We start from the raw sequence: 18130 nt of genomic DNA on the forward strand, positions 1-18130 counted from the left end.
GCACAGGAACCTATTCTAGATGCCAATACTGTTTATTTATTTTTTATGAGTCAGTGTTAGTTGGTAACGTCATAAAAATCATTTTTAGATTTTATTTTGGCAGCAGTTCTGTATTAGGCATGCATTTAAAAGTTTGTTTTTATGAATATGAAGCATTTGATAAGTATATTTCTAAGATTTATTCAGATTATTCATTTTTCTACTTCTATGGTATTATGTATTGATGACTTATCCTTCGGGCTTGCTCATAATACTGTAATTTCTATTTGAGTGCGATCCAGCAATACATCTGAACAAACTCAGACCAATGTTATTCTGTGAGGCTGCGTGCATGTTCAACTTTTTGACTCGGACCGAGGATGTCCAAGGAAGGGATCACAGTATGTCAGAGTTTGATCAGAACATCAGATCACACTCGGCCAAGTCAATATGTGCTTGAAAATCATTGGATTGCACTCTGATTTTTGAGCATTAATATCATTGAGAAGATGGAGAAATTTTGTTCTTCATCTCCTCTTAGTCTACTCCGATTCTCAAATCTGAGAGAATTGGATCACATTATGCAGACACTCCGCGCAAACTCTGATCAGAGTGTCATTTGCATAATCGGCCCCATTCTCTTGGATGAGAGAATCTACAGCTCTCTCACCCTAGCATTATGATAGGACATCAATTATAGATTGTGTGGGTCTGACAACCGACACCACTACCACCACTATATATTCATGACAATGGAGTCGTGTTCTTCATTGCTTTCATTTGTCCCCTTCTAGAGATGGTAACAACTGATCAAAGGGGGTGTTAGATGCCGTCTGTTGTACCTCCACTGATCTGATATTGAAAACCTATTTCTAGTATGGATCATTAACATTTTCGTATTTGGGAACTTCTTTATTACTGGTGAGGGGTGGAAGAACTTGTGATCACTTGTAGCTGGCTTAGCTCCTGTGCCTGTTCCATACACCCTGACCTGCTCAGCTCCTGATCACATTTTAAACATCCAAACTACTCCACGCATTATTATCAAGTTTTTAGGCAGGGATCTCAGGGGACAGCAATTGGCTAGCCCATGCGAGACACCTTTGAATGGCACCTGAAGAGCGTGGCTCATCTTGCCTCCTGGCAGAAGAGGCCTTGGCATGGATTCATGCTTGATTCATGTTGACAAATGTAAGGTTTTCCACACTTCGAGTAGGCGATCTGGTTTTCTTGAGAATGCAAAACCATCTGCCGCCCTGAATATCCTGTGACAGGGTCAATGGCTCAGTGTACGAGGGGAGATATGTGTCACTACGCATGTTGACGTCAGTGGTATGAAACCAGGATATTTTTCCTCCAGCACACTAAGTATTGGGAGGGTTACGGAAACCTGCATACATGGGCTGGTTTTATGTGAGCAGTGAGCACTCATAGAGTGGGGGTGTGCTCACCATATCTCCTCCTGCAGAGCCAACACCGGCATGTGTGTTAACAGCACCTGTGATAAGGTCACGGTCAGGTGATCATCACATGGTCTGGGTTACAACGCCTGTCTGGAGAGTCAGTGGGGTATGGGTCTTGGGAGAGGAGGTACTCCCACGGAGTTCCAAGGAGGAGTGGAGGACATTGCCAGGTGTCTGGAGGTTGAAACCTGTGGATAAAGGACTCTGTAATATTTTGTTTTGTTTTCCATTAAGCCAGGAAGGCTCTGCTTCTGTTTTCTGAACCCTGCCTTGGTGAATGCTGACTTTGATAAATCAGTAGATGTTTCACTACCAAAGTGTTCCTGTGTCTACTTGAGGAAGCAGCTAAGCGTGGCAACCCCTCACAATCCATTTGACATTACACGAAACATAAGTTACTTTGCTCAAATATAGTGTAGACAGAATGTTCCAAAACCAACAGTACCAAGTTGTAGTTGACAGAGAACCATCTAGCATGAGATTTGCTTCTTGATTTGCATTTCTGGATTATTCACAAACTACTAAATTTATGTTCTTCATCTTCATTGCTGTAGTTGTTCAACACGTTACCATATTAAATATTTGTGTAATTTTGTTCTGTTCAATGTAGGCTGGCAGTGCTTAGTGGGCTTTCCACAAGCCATTTAGGTTCAAGGGAATTCTGGCATTCACCTGTTAAAGAAGTTGCCCACTACTTAGACAACTTCTTCTCATACTCCTCACTTGGCCCCCACAAAATAATAAAGATTATACTCGCCTCCTGTGCTGGCGTCGTTCCCGCAATTTCGGCACTCCTTCTCCCGAGGCTCCCGTGCTGTTGTTGTGATATGTGATGCCAGCACCAAATCAGCGCTGGTGTCACAGACCCCCCTTCCTGTTGAGTTGAGCAGGAAGAGGAAGTAAGGGATCAGCTGCAGCCCAGACTTCCTGTTCATGTTCAATTTGTCCTAAGGTGTCAGATGTCCCAACAACTGCAATCGAGTCCCAGGACCACGAGTGAAGGCACTGCTGGAATGGCGCCGACACGGGAGGTGAGTATAGGGTTTGTTGTTTTATCAACATTTTGATCAAGAAGGGGTTGTCCTAGTAGTGGACAACCTCTTTAACTCTGTACAGGGACCTGGACTTACGCTGGTTATGTCCATGAAGTGGTTGCTGCTTGTTGGAATAGAGAAAAGGAGTTAAACCAGGTCAAACAAGGACAAAAATTTTAGGCATTTGGGTAACCAAAAACATGAACCAAGGTGAGGAACTAAGCACCTTGAGATGCATGATTTAAGGATACAAGTGATTGACAAAGGAAAAGATGAGGGTTGTAACAAACAATGACTGGCAGCTATTAGTAGCTGCTGAGAGTTATATTTGGAAGTGGCTCTGTCCAAAGATCAATAGTTTAACAGAAGGAACCATACATTTGATGTTTTAGTGGATAACCCAATATTGTCCCCAACACCAAAGTTAGGCCTGACCATTATAATGGATTATTGATATTGATTATTAATTGCAAACTCAGCTAAACAAAGAAGTTTCATTTAGTCAGACTGATGATCAGTTGGATATCATCGAAGATATTGCTCGAGTACCTGATTAGCTTTTTCTTGGTGGTAGGCAGATGAAAAGGACAATTCAATAGTAATCTTTCTGAATTTGGATATGAACCGAGTTCCCTGGTTGCAAAAATATTTTCAAAAATAAAATGGAGACATACAATGTGTTTGATGACTAACTTAGATTCCACAAACAGGGTCACTTAGTCCCTCTGTCTGTCAACATGTAATCAAATATTCCCTACAGCCCCAAACTATGGTTGGCTATGAAAAATTAATGGTTACCAGTTCGATAGTATTGCTTTTTTCAGTAAATATATTTATTGAAATTTTAAACAGGAAAAACAATAAAAAGAATCATTACAATGTCCAGAGCTATACATTACGCCTCTGAGAACGCATCACATGTGTAGTTGAACAAGGACTCTGGCACATAAAGGGTACATGCTTCTCATCTTGAGAATCACCTCGGGACATGGACCTTATATACAGAATACAGAACCTGTAAGAAAAGGGGGGGAGGGAATGGGGGAGAAGGGGAGAAAGGAGGGAGAGGGGAGGGGGGGTTAAGGGAGACCCAGCAATGTACACGCCCACGTATTAAGAATTATGAGTATGTACGCAGCCAAGTCAGGAACCCTGTGCTCTCCTTGAAGGATTGCCAGAGGAACCAGGTGCGTCCCTGGTCATATGCAGCATCACCATCACCCGCCACCAGCGATTCCAGATGATGTAATCTATCCATTTCAGCTATCCATTCCTCCATGGAGGGAACCTCAGTGGACCTCCAATGTCGGGGAATAACTGCCCTGGCAGCTATTAGGCAAAATCTCAGGATCCCCTTTTTAACGGAAGCTATTGCAGTTCGATAGTATTGTTAATTCCAAGATGACCTGCAAGTTCTGAAGCATGGGATTCTACAGTAGAAGGACCCACAGAAGAAACGTCAGAAGGAATAAATAATGTTTGGGTAAGAATTTTGTTAGACCTATTGATCTGCTGAATGAGAGCTAATGAAACACAAGACACAACTAAACCATTAGGTAGAATGGAAACTTGTTCAGAGAGGTTTAAAAACTACAGTAAGTTTGTGAAAGTTCATCAGCTTTAACATTTTTAGTACCTGGTCTAATGTCACCACAAAAACAAACCTATAAAAGAATAAAGCCCAACTAGCTTGCCTAGGGTTTAGTTTCTTAGCTTATTCTAGATAAGTATGTTTTTGGGGTCTGTGATTTCATGCTTGACACCTACCAGGAAGCGGTCACATTCCATAAAGGCTCCCTTGATTGTCAACTGTTCATGTAGACTAGTGATGAGCGAGTATACTCGTTGCTCGAGTTTTCTGGAGCACGCTCGGGTGGTCTCTGAGTATTTATGACTGCTCGGAGATTTAGTTTTCCTTGCCGCAGCTGGATGATTTGCGCCTACTAGACAGCTTGATTACATATAGGGATTCCCTAGCAACCAGGCAACCCCCACATGTACTCAGGCTGGCTAGTGGCCATAAAACATTAACACATTTAAAACGTATCAAATGTTTAGAAATTCTACTGTGCCTAATAATTTGGAACAGTGCATTTTGAGTTTTTATTCATTTTGGAGATTATACTGTTATCATTGGGAGGTTTCTTCAATAAAATTCGATGTATACTCTAACGGGTGATGACTTTTAATAGAGTGACTGTCATTTGCACCGACCATTTAGGAAAATCCGAGAAAAATGTCATTTCCATAATAATTTGGAACATGGTGTATGTAGAAAGGTAAATTTGTGAACGAGGGTAGTGTAATATTTGTATGCAGGTGAAAAATGGTCCCCCCAAAGTCAATGTTACTGGTGGTCCATTGGCACCCCAGTCCGACACTGCTGTGCAGCCACGTTCATGTGAGCCTTTTGTACCTGATGCAATCTTTTTCAAAGTGTAAAATAGCAGAGAGCATTTTTTAGTGATTCAAAAGAATTGTGTAACATATTAGTCTAATTTTCCTAGATCTGTGAATTTCTTAAAACTCAACATGAATTCGATTTGCATCGAATCAATTCACTCGTCTCTATGTCTTATCTTTTCCTAAAACTGTGTTTCTTTTTTCTTTCTTGAAAAGGTATGAAAACATTGACAACTTGGTGTTATAGTTGGGGGGTGTCCCTATACAGTCTGACATTATTCAATTAATAACACACGAGAACCAGGTCAAGTTATAGGCCCAGTAAAATGAAGTGAAAAAGCAAATAAATATTAACATTTTATTTTGATTATATCATGATTAAAAAAAGTAAAATCAGGAAACAGGTGCTAAAAAAATGAGAGACATATTGTTCAAAGTATTATGATGGCAGGAGGGAGGTAAAGACCATAGGTTTAGATGACAAAGTGTAACAAAATAGTTGTCAAAAAATCAACAGATATCTGTTATGTACAATATGGATTGAGCAAACTCCTAGGGGTATGCATACAATAATTGACATTAAATATAAATGACAAGAAAAAAATACCTACATTTTGTCGTAAACCATAATCCACAAAGAAGAAACAAATGACATATGAGTACATAGCATAATTAGCTCTAGGACTAATTGTAAGATGTTAAATGCGGTCTATGTTTACATGTGACTTAATCATTTTGGAATTTTACCTGTATAAGACAAGGTGTCGATTTGCGATGTAAACAATATAAACCAAAGTGACTGTGCTCTAAGTACTTATAATTAAATAAATAAATAACATGATCAATGAAGTCAGTCACAAGCAGTCAATGGCAGAGTATTGAAAACGCAACACAATGATAGGTCATAACTTAAGTAAATAAGGTGCAAACTGCAGTACAGATAAGGAGACACATGTCAAAAGTGACTGGTGTGTAATAAAGAGAAGGAAAAGACCTTAGTAATTGAATACAATATTGTATGTATAAAAAGGGTTTTACCTTGCTATGTAATCCTGCACAAGCACATGGTGTTGTAGAGCTGTGACCCTCTGCCCCGATGCGCGTTTTGCTCAGCTTTAACTATTCAATTATTCAATGATTATAATCATTGAATATTTATTAATGATTAATTTATTATTTATAATGATTAATGTTGACATTATAAGGATACACTCCATTGAGACACGGAACGGTAACACCCATAACAGAAGAAAAGTACAAAGCATAAATTAGAAATTATGTTGTTTTATGGGGTATACAGATATTTACGGAAAAAGACATATCAGGAGAGGTGACAGGATCGCTTAAAGTATTCTCATGTGAGTGAGCTCTCATTGTAAGTGATGTCTAGTTACTTATTAATGCTAAAGATGTCTTTAATGGATCCTGTTACTTTTACAGCTCAGTTTGCATTGTATCCATACCCTTTACTAAGGATTTATTACACATGTATGATTTTTGTGTTACAGCGATTCCCCACTGAGGATCACCTGATGATTCACAGGCACAAGCATGAAATGACCTTGAAGTTTCCTTCAATAAAGAATGATAACCTGCTGTCAGGTAACATGATATAAAAACTCATAATGGTGCACAGTGACAAAATCTGTTATGTTATGAATAACAAAGTTAGAATTTCATTCATTATAGTGGTAGACAAATAGCAGAAACAAATTGAGAACAGTTGATACTGGACTTTTTTGTCAAAAGATGGGAAGCACTTTTTATAGAAATTTCTGATAGCTTGCACACTGTAATGTTACCCAGTGATATAGCTATATATAGCAAAGGTACAGAACACAGGCTAGGGACTCAGCATGGAGGATTGGGGAAGGGGGAAAACACATCTGAGTGGGTCCTAATCTGCAGTTGTTTGAAAAGTGTTTTCCTCTTTCCTGATTTCCTATTCTTTTGCATGTTTGTCACACTTAAATGTTTCAGATTCCCAAACAAAATTTAAATATTAAAGAAAGATAACACAGGTAAACAAAAATAGCTGTTTTTCAGTGAAGGTTTTTATTACTAAGGGAAAAAGAAATCCAAACCTACAGGGCCCTGTGTCAAAAAGTGATTGCTCCCCAAACCCCTTAATACATAAATTAACTGTGGTTTATCACATTTTTGGGAAGCTGATTTCAAATTCCAGAGACACATCCAGGCCTGATTACTGCCACACCTGTTCTCAATAAAGAAATCACTTAAATAAGAGCTACCTGATAAAGTGAAGTAGACCAAAGGATCCTAAAAAGCTAGACATCATGCCGCGATCCAAATAAATTCTTAACAAATGAGAAACAAAGTAATTGAGATCTATCAGTCTATCAAAGCAACCTGGGTTTCCATAACACCTCAGCAGTGCCACAGGCTGAACGCCTCCATGACATGCCACATTGATGCAGCAATTGATGCAAAAGAAGCCTCGACCAAGTATTAGGAGCATTTACTGAACATAAATTTCAGTAGGCCAACATTTCAGATTTTAAAATCATTTTTCAAGACTGGTGTTATAAAGTATTCTAATTTACTGAAATAATGAATTTGGGGTTTTTCATTGGCTGTAAGTCATAATCATCAACATTAACAGAAATAAACACTTGAAATAGAAGGCAACTATGGATTAATCAATCAAATAGTAAACTAAACCTATCTATATTCAGAGTGATAGGCAGGTATATATTGGGGACTTCTGTATATAGGTTATAAGTTGCTGATCACTGGGTGTTCCATTATAGGGACCCCCACAAATTACATGGATAGGTTCCCAAAGTCCCTGTTTGAATGTAACAACGGTGATGCATTAACTCTATTGTAAGTCTGCACAGTGGCAATGATAGCCGAACAATGTTCTTGGCTATCTCTATCAGTCAGCTAGACTTTGAATGGTTTACAGCTTATTGCCACGGGACAGTTCACCACTTCTAGGAGTAATGGCCGAACATGTGTAGTGCTGCCCTGATGCTGGATGATATTACTGGGATGCACTTCTTTCATGCCTCACTGTGCTTCTGGTGCTACAGAGGCAAGGCTTCCTCATACTGCCTCATATAACAGCATCAGGACCCCACACAGTTCAGGCAAGCGGAAAAATGATGTTGCTGTCCTGAACTGTCCCTCAAGCAGGATAGCCATCGCCCCAGCAATCTGGAAGTCTAGAGGCCAGGGAATGATGCGCTGCTGCTTGAGAGCATGAGAACAAGCCCGTAAGTAAAATGTTCAGAGAATAAAGGTTAAACATTAGAGTTTTTTTTATTATTTAGAATAACATGTGTGGCGCCCATGAGGTCCGGTCACCACAGAGGTACTGCACCTCATCCAAAGGTGTGGGACTCCGCTCTCGAGTAAGGAGGGGGCACTACCCAGGACCCACACACTTGCATCCAACATCACATCACTTTAGCCTGGCAAGATGGGCAGACCCTAGAGAATGGGGCGGGATTCCACTTAGGTGGGAGGAGTAGTGACAGTTGGAGGGGAGTTAGTGAGTCGGTGGGGAGGAGGAGAGAAGGACAGATGTGCAGAAAGGAGCTCCCAGAGAGAGGGAGCTAGAGAAAGGTGAAGCTACAGAAGGAAGAGGTCCTAGAGGCACGGGTAGTGAGGAATCCACCCATGGGGCCTGCATCAACGCTGACCATCGCCAGGTGGAGTGACCAGGTCGAAGTGAGGAACCGGTCCCCAAGACTAGTAGAGAACTACAAGGCTCAGCTAGCCAACCAGAGGCTGTGGTATCTGTATTTGCCACACCCACATCCACACACATTCGCTGAAAAGGCAGCCACATAGGACCAAGGGGACTAGACAGACGTCGCCCGATAAAATCCGAGGCTGCTGGCTTGGGATACTGTGTGTGAAGGCGTAGGGCAGGAGAGGTGAGAGCCAGCGCAGTGAGACGGCCAGGAAAGGAACATAAGAAAGAGGTCCTGGAAAAGTGCACCCAAACTACCTGAGAGCTGGCTGGACCACTGACCTGGAGGACACAGCACCCCAGCTGGGGAATAACATCCGAACTGTGAGTAAAAGTGTGGAAACTGCACCCTGCTGTGTCCTCTGAATTATTACTGCGTCACCTGCCCTACACCATTCACTTCCACCATCATTGACTTTAACACCATAACTACCCTGAGGCTTACCTCTACCCGTGGACAGCTGTACCAGCTCTGCTGCATCACCATCTGCCCCAGAGGACCTGAACTGCAGCATCGGCCACCATCTCATTGCCAAATACCACGGGCGGCATCACGAACAAATTCCCCTATAAACTTTAATTCCCCTTTGATTGACTCTTTTATTGGACGCCCAGGGACACGGACCGGGTCACTGCTGACGTGACACATCCCTTTAAGAACCGGCCTGGTACCGAGTATCCCCATGGCCCTGGCGGGCGCTCCACATGCCTGACTATTCGGTTATTTTTTAACAAGAATTTGAAATGAAAAATAACAAAACAATTTTTTGTCTGCAAGTTTGCAATAGCAAATAACTCAGTTTAAATTTGGTAGAAAAAGTCCTTGTGAAATAAGTGTAAATTAAATTGTCCTTCTGTAGAGCTGCATAAGAATCTCAGACTATAGATTTCCCTTATTCCTAATTTTAATAATTACCATGTGAATTAAAAAAAGCCTTACTTGTGCTTGGTTATTTCATATACAACAACACACTCCAATACCATGTACCTCTATTGGCAGAGTGGACTCAGCACAAATAGGAAGAGCTGGAAACATTGCTTCTTGAATCTAAACAATTACAATATTAAAGGGGTTTTCCTATCACAAAATATTCATGACCTATCCATAGGGCTCCTGTTCATGACCATGTTTTCAGTCCGAGTGCAATCCGACAAAATATCAGATCCCACTCGGACCAATGTTATTCTATGGGTCCATGCACATGTACAATGTTTATCCCAGACCAAGACTGTTCAATGAAAAATTGCAGTATGCATGAGTTGTATCCGATTACAGATCGCACTTGGCCATGCAAGTCAATGGAAAGAATCAGACAGCACTCGGATCACATCTGAATGGAGTCTAATTTTCACAAACGTACACAATGGAGAAGATGGTGAAATTTTTTTTTCAATCTTCACCTCATCCGAGGAAATCGGATCACACTGATCTGCTTAGAGTTTGATCAGGGGGTGACTAGTATAATGGGGCTGATTTTCTTGAATGTGAACTATGGTCATGTGACCCTAGTCTTAGGATGAGTCTTTAATTTCAGATTGGTGGGGTCCATTACTATGCACCTGCTTCTATAAAGTGGATCTATCACCAGATTTCACTATATAAACCATATATTTTCAAATCGAACTCTTAGGCTTTATGAGGATGGTGTATTAACTTTCAAAATCTATATTAGAATGCCTTTATATTCCTGATATTATGATGGGCATTTTATGAGTCCAGCTACAAAGTGAGAACTCGTGAGTCCAAGGTAAAAGAGGCACTGGAGAGCTGTGAATCAGGCTAGGTGGGCAGAAATGGTGTTAGAGGAAACCTGTCATCATTCCAAACACTATTAACCGGAAAGCAGAGGGCTGGCAGGAAATTAACCTTATTCCTCCCGAGAGGTGCTGCTTTTCTGTTATAGACTTGTTCCTTAAGCAGCTCTAGTCACTGTTCACAGCATTGTCAGCCACGACAATAAGCATGCCCCGGTATTTTGATTGACAGCTCGCTCTGCACAGATGCTCTATAGAGCGAGCTGTCAATCAAAGTGACGGGACGTGCTCACAGCCACTGCTCACTGCATACTGACTGTATATATTACTGTAGTCATTTCGGGCACAGCTCTATAACTGAAAACTTGTGGATTGCATCCTTACACCGATCGTATATCAATAACTTAGTCGCCTATGGATTCAATCCCTTTTTCCTCTACTCACTTCACACATCTTGCTCATCTGAGTCTCTAATAGTATAGGATCAGGCCTTGTGGAAGCAAGCTCCATTGCCGATTCCACTTCTCCCCAGATTTCAGTCACTCCTCTTACTCCTGTATAGAGTCCACCCTTTAAATTTGTTGCAAATGAGAGTGTTTATTCATCAGACTAAATGCAGTGTTTCAATCATTACTGGTCTTTTTAAGCCTGATCCCTAGTGGCTGTCTCATCCGAGAGCTCTGTCCAGTCTCTCTGTGGGTCCTTCTATCTCACTTGCGCTTGCTTCCCATACATTAGCTAGGAAGATCAAAAACACTCGCTTTTATGGATGCACTTCCAACCTCACCTATTGGCCACTGTCAAGTAAGAATCAGCACAGTGGCTGAGTGGTTAGCCCTGTTGATTTGCAGCGTTGGGGTCCTCCTGGGTTCAAGTCCCACTAAGAACAACATCTGCAAGGAGTTTGTATGTTCTCCCCGTGTTTGCTTGAGTTTCATCTTCCACTCCAGAGACATACTGATAGGCAATTTACATTGTAAGTCCCGATTTCCTTAATGATAATGTCTGTAAAGTGCTGCGAAATATGATGGTGCCATATAAGAAAAGTACCAAAAATGGCCCTCTCTGACTGATGCCTGCTCCTGCAGGATGTCATCAACCATGGACAGTTCACTCTATGCTCTAGGGTTAGCAAAACACAAAAAATGCCAAGGGTGGTGAATACTTTCACAAGCCACTGTAGAATCATAGATAGAATAAGAAAAAACAGCAGCACTCTGCATAAGCTAAAACATTAAATCTAGACTGTGTTACTACTCAAAAAGATGTGCTTACAAAAATGAAGGTTCTTAGCACATAAACTGGCCAATTCATATACGCCCATCAACCATGGCAATGTGACATCATTTTTGTAAGTACATCTTTTTGAGTAGTAATACAGTCTAGATTTAATGTTTTCAGTGTTTTCCCATAGCTTGGCTAATGCAGAGTGCTGCTGTGTTTTCTTTTTCTATATTATGCAGCCATCGCAGCTTGCACCTGTTCACACTTAGGAGGTGCTGGTCAGGTTTTTCTGTATAGATAGATAATTAAAGAAAATTTGGCAGTAGTACCAAAAAAAAATGGGTGCAATAAAACCTGCAAAGGTGATGTCCAAACCTCCAAAGTAGAATATCAGAAAAAAACAAGCAGCACTCCAAAAATCAAAATAAAAAACTGTGACTTTACTGATCCATTAGCAGCAACGTTTCGGCAGATTTCGGAAATCTGCCGAAGCGTTGCTGCTAATGGATCAGTACTGTAAAGCCACGGTTTTTCATTTTTATTTTTGGAGTGCTGCCTTGTTTTTTTCCTGATTTTTCTTTCTGATTTTATAGATAGATAGATTGATTGATTGATTGATTGATTGATTAAGCAAGGCTGAATTGTTTCTTTTTCAAACCATAAGTCACTTATAAGAAAAAAGATTTTTCCTAAAGTGATATGGAAAATCACATTACAATATATGTCTAAACAGAGATATTTGTATTTTTGTCTATTATATGTAATTATAATCGTTACCTTGTAAATATGTTCTTCCTCAGACCAGACACCAACTCCAACTCGTTTCTTGAAAAACTGTGAAGAAGTGGGGCTCTTCAATGACATTGACTTGGAGCATGAATTTAGAAGTGCACAAGAAGAAGAAAACAGCAAAAGGGTAAGAGTTCTAAGTCATTTATCCCAAAAAAGTAACGTGACTAGCTTTCATTCACCATTTTTAGAAATGGAGGAGAGTGCAAAACCTAATTCCATATAGACACAGGAACAAGCATAAATAATACAATATGCATAAAACATTTTTTTCTCAACATTCAGTTCAATTAAAAATAAACCAGGTCTAAAATTTACAGAAAGGCTCAATGGGCAACTCTGGGAATTTTGACCTTTGTGTTCCTTAAAGGGAATCTGTCAGCAGGTTTTTGCTATGTAATCTAAAGACAGCATGACATAATTCAGGGATGTTTCACTTGTGAAAGTGCTGCTGTTGTTTACTAACTGTGAAGGATTTATTACTAAGAGGGACTAGTCCGGCAACTAAGAACCTCACTGTGTATGGACTTTGTACACAGAGAGCCTGGTGTGGGTGGGGCTAGCTTTCTCAGCTCGGCTTCATTCTAAATCTAAAAGCTCTGATTGTGTCAGAACTGCTGCACCCAGTAAACTAAGTAATACATCTGTGGATTTGACTTCTCTTCACCTACATCAGGCTTCTCTCAGATGAGGTAACCCAAATCCTGCTGACAGATTCCCTTTAAAGCCTTACCGACAAGGCCAAATTTTTAACATCTGACTAGTGTGACTTTATGTGGTAATAACTCTGCAATGCTTTAACACATCCGAGTACCGTATATACTCGAGTATAAGCCGACCCGAGTATAAGCCGACCCCCCTAATTTTGCCACAAAAAACTGGGAAAACTTATTGACTCGAGTATAAGCCTAGGGTGGAAAATGCAGCAGGTACCGGTGAATTTCAAAATTAAAAATAGATACTCCATACCGTTCATTATGGCCCCATAGATGCTCCACATAAAGCTGTGCCATATATACAATGCTCTGCACCATTGCCCCATAGATACTCCACATAAAGCTGTGCCATATATACAATGCTCTGCACCGTTGCCCCATAGCTGTGCCATATATATAATGCTCTGCACCGTTGCCCCATAGCTCTGCCATATATATAATGCTCTGCACCGTTGCCCCATAGCTGTGCCATATAGTGCTCTGCACCATTGCCCCATAGCTGTGCCATATATATAATGCTCTGCACCGTTGCCCCATAGCTGTGCCATATAGTGCTCTGCACCGTTGCCCCATAGCTGTGCCATATAGTGCTCTGCACCGTCCATTATTGCCCCATAGCTGTGCCATATAGTGCTCTGCACCATTGCCCCATCGCTGTGCCATATAGTGCTCTGCACCATTGCCCCATAGCTGTGCCATATAGTGCTCTGCACCATTGCCCCATAGCTGTGCCATATATATATAGGACTCTGCACCGTTGCCCCATAGCTGTGCCATATAATGCTCTGCACCATTGCCCCATAGCTGTGCCATATAGTGCTCTGCACCGTCCATTATTGCCCCATAGCTGCTGTTGCTGCTGCTGCAATAAAAAAAAAAAAAAACATACTCACCTGTCTTGCTTGCAGCTCCTCGGCGCCATCTTCCCGGCGTCTCTCCGCACTGACTGATCAGGCAGAGGGCGGCGCGCACACTATATGCGTCATCGCGCCCTCTGCCTGAACAGTCAGAGCGGAGAGACGCCGGGAAGATGGCGCGACGCCTGGCGTGTGGAACGAGGACAGGTGAATATGTCATACTTACCTGCTCCCGGCGTCCCGCTCCTTCTCCCTGCCTGTCTTCGGTGCCGCAGCCTCTTCCTCTATCAGCGGTCACCGGCACCGCTTCATTAGAGAAATGAATAGGCGGCTCCGCCCCTATGGGAGGTGGAGCCGCCTATTCATTTCTCTAATGAGCGGTCCCACGTGACCGGTCAGGGGAAGAGGCTGCGGCACCCGGAGACAGTGTGACGGGCAGGGGGAGCGACAGGATCGCCGGGACTAGGTAAGTATATGACAGTGCTCACCCGCCGACCCCACCACCGATCATGACTCGAGTATAAGCCGAGAGGGGCACTTTCAGCCCCAAAATTTGGGCTGAAAATCTCGGCTTATACTCGAGTATATACGGTAATTGTGAGATTATTTTTTGTGGCGCATTATAGTTTATGATAATGGTAAATTTAGGTTGATATGTTTTGAGTTTATTTATAAAAAATATCGGAAATTTGATTGAATTTTTTTTTTAAAAAGTGCAATTTTCAAACTTTCATTGATTATCTCTTTAATCCAAATAGTCATACCACACAAAAACATTAATAAATAACATTTCCCTCATGTCTTCTTTACATCAGCATCTTTTGTAAAATGTTCTTTATATTATTAGAATTTTAGAAGGTTGCAAATGTAGCAGCATTTTTTTTATTTTTTCAGCAAAATTTACAAAATCTTTTTTTAGGGACCTATTCAGTTTTGAAGTGACTTTGGGGGTCCTATATATTGGAAAACCCTCAGAAGTGATACCATTTAAAAAAACGCACCCCTCAACATATTCAAAACTGTTGTCAAGTAGTTTATTAACCCTCCATGTGCATTTAAGGAATTAATGCAAAGTGTCATGACAGGAAAGAAAAATGTTATTTTTACCACCTAAATGTCGCTAACTTCTGAACAGGTTACTATAGCCGGCAGACTCTAAGGCCATTATTTGTCCATAAATTGTAATGCAAAACATCAGGACCACACAATCATAATCTCAGGGTGTCGATGGGGTTAACGAAGAAGCCCATCCACCCTTCGTTAACCATTTAGATCCTGTAGTCTCAGGTAGGTAAAAATATTTATTGGTGGTCATTAAAGGGTTATTTAGCTCCCTATAACTCCCTAAATTGGTTGTTTCAGAATAGTCCATGGTGATCTTTTATTAGGACAGGCCGTTAACGTCGTTCCAACAGTATACTCCTGTGTATTGATTATATGGCCTCTGGAGAAAAAAAGAGTGGATCCATGAGGTTCGCACTATTGCCATTTTCATATATCCTGGTAAGTAATTAAGGAGCTTGATTTTTTTGACTATAGTGAATGTAAAGAATCCATCAACTCAAAATTGACTTTCACAGACAAGCAACTCCATTTGGCATGTCTCAGGTGGATGGTTGTATCTAACCTTTCACTTCAATTCAAGAATATGGCCTTCACGGCAGCAGTCCCCACATTCTGTTCACTCAGTAGATGCTGGCATGTTGAGTGAGTTAAAGTAAAAGGTTGACAGAACCAAATACCAAGTAGCATAGTCAGGAGAAAAAATGGGTTCTACTCAAGGGAGTAAGACAGAGACTTGAGGCAGAAGATTAGCAAACAGTTCACGGTGAAGACCACAAAGGTATCTGAGAGATATCTAAGAGTAATCAAGGTACAGAAGCTGGTCCAGAACACATAAACTCAATCAAATAGCATAGGATATATTATTTTCCTTGTATTCATGTACTAATGGCTCAGCAGGAGAAAACTCTCCACCCTCTCCTTCCAAGAGGAGTTGACGGCAGAGCATGTAGGGGTGACGAGTGTGTTCCCCAGCCTTGATTTTATCACCCTTTTCCAAGCTGTATGCACCACTCATATAGTCTGAGTGGCTAAGTTGGATAGTGGAGGCAGCAAGTGTTGGAGCAGAGACATGTAAGTTTGTTACAGTGGAGATTGCTGTTTCCAACAGGTGGCGCTATAGCGTTCAAGTCCTGTTCCTCTCTGAAGAGGCAAAATTTGCCTGGTACAGTGGGGAGTGATTACAAGCAGTGTCTCTTGCTCTCGTGTACCTGCCCTGACTACTAGCTGTGTCTCTTGCTCTCGTGTGCCTGCCCTGTTCTGCATAGCTTGTAGACCAGGTATGGTGTATTCCTTATCACTTTTTTTAGGTCTTATTATTTATTTGTTCTTTTTCTTCACTGAAATAAATTGACTAGATGCTTTAAATGAAGAAAAAATAAACAAATGTTAACATGAATGAGGAATGACAGAGGGATGATTTTGGGTGAGTGAGTTTATGAATGGTTGATACATTTTGTCTGCTTGTTTCTGAGAACTATGAAGATCAATTTGGGAAAATCCAGATGCCATTGTTAAAACTAACAACTTGTGCCTTGCCTGAGCTTTTTACTGTGGAAAATACGAAACATTTAAGGTTGAATAATGTATTAATTTTGCTACAGGTGGTTAATATATGGCTCTTGTATGACTGCTAGAGATGAACATGAACACATGGATTGGTTTTCATTCATCCAAGCCTTTGCATGCTTAAAGTAAGCCTGCAACTGGAACAGGTTACATACTCCGTAATAGGAACCACATTTGTGTAAATGGTCAAGGCGAGCACAGTTTTGTAATAATGTAATCTATTCTTTCCCAGGACTAGAATGCTCTCAGAAAACCATGAACATTGTATGGATGATTGAGTCCTGTTATACAGTACATCATAATATTACATAGAAAATTCATTTTTTTGTCCAAGAACTTTATTTTAGAAGATCACATAAAGGTCCAAATTCATTAAAACTGATGGTTTCTACACCAGTCTTAATGAGGGGCATGCAGGAATAAGGGTGCTTTTGCATTGCGATTATCTTCACATTCGTGGGTCCTATACAAACCCCCCCGCAAAACTGGACTCAGCCATATGCGCCGACGGGGCCAAAGACTGTAATGGTGCCTGCAGAGTGAACGCGCACTCTAACGTGCATCATTTTAAGGAGTATACGCCTACTGGAGGAGGACACTCAGACATGGTGGACAGCATCTGGGTGTCTGTCTCCAGTAGGCGTATACACCCAAAAATGATGCACAACAGAACACAGGTTCACTCTGCCTGCACCGTTTTAGTCTATGGCCTTGTAGATGCATGCATCAGAATCCTGTTTTGTGGGGGGATTTCGAATGCATGCTCCAACGGGACCCAAGAATGTGAAAATAACCACAATGTGAAAGCATCCTAAGATGCACCAAATTCATTAAGAGTCATATTCCAATTAATGAATACTGTGCATCTTATCTGTTGGGTGCCTCTCACCAGAAATGTTACTCTAGTCAGGGACTGGAATTATATTTCTGTTTTATGAAAAACCGCCACTATCCATAAATTTAATGAGCTGTTCTAGCCATGCCCCATCTCGCCTCAGTGCCTCCATTTTGGTTGCAAAAATTACTGCACAACTCTGCATTGCGCAAAATTTAGCAATTATTCAAAGTGTTGTATGCCACTCTTTTGGTGCAAACACTTTGATGTAAAGTGTAAATCTCCATTGTGATGAGGATAAAATTTCCACATTCTGTCAATCAGTGTGGGTCCCGTCAGTCAGACCCCCACCAATCAATAAGTTATCACTTATTCAGTAGATAGAGGATAACTTGTCTTCACCAAAGAACCCCATTATTGGGATTACTGTGGATTTCCTGATGAAGAAGTTAGTCAAACTTCGAAACGCGTTGAGAATAAACCTCTTTATAATTACTTCATCACATGCTCTGGATACTTATTGGGAATATATTCTCAGCAGCGCAGATCACCACTCCTATCTTCCAAACATATGATAATACGGCAGGTTTTCCTGTCTTCATGGTGCCACATCAGCTGTTTCTTGTTTCTATTCCTCAGTTGTGGGTTTCATGACCCCAAAAGGTGAGCAATTACCTATTCCTTTACCTGAACTTGCCTACCGGATAAGACCCTATTGCACTT

General features: G+C 41.1%; 1 protein-coding gene across 3 annotated transcripts in view; it reads left to right on the forward strand.

Annotated features, from left to right (window-relative positions):
* Window positions 1-18130, forward strand: part of CREB5 (cAMP responsive element binding protein 5) — a 607187-nt gene that overhangs the window by 127338 nt on the left and 461719 nt on the right. For all 3 annotated transcript variants that reach the window (XM_077268826.1, XM_077268825.1, XM_077268824.1), the window contains exons 3-4: window positions 6388-6481; window positions 12380-12495. In XM_077268826.1, coding sequence (XP_077124941.1) covers window positions 6388-6481; window positions 12380-12495 — 210 coding nt within the window. The remainder of the gene's footprint in view (window positions 1-6387; window positions 6482-12379; window positions 12496-18130) is intronic.

Source organism: Ranitomeya variabilis, chromosome 6 (genome assembly GCF_051348905.1).
Source record: "Ranitomeya variabilis isolate aRanVar5 chromosome 6, aRanVar5.hap1, whole genome shotgun sequence".
NCBI lineage: Eukaryota > Metazoa > Chordata > Amphibia > Anura > Dendrobatidae > Ranitomeya > Ranitomeya variabilis.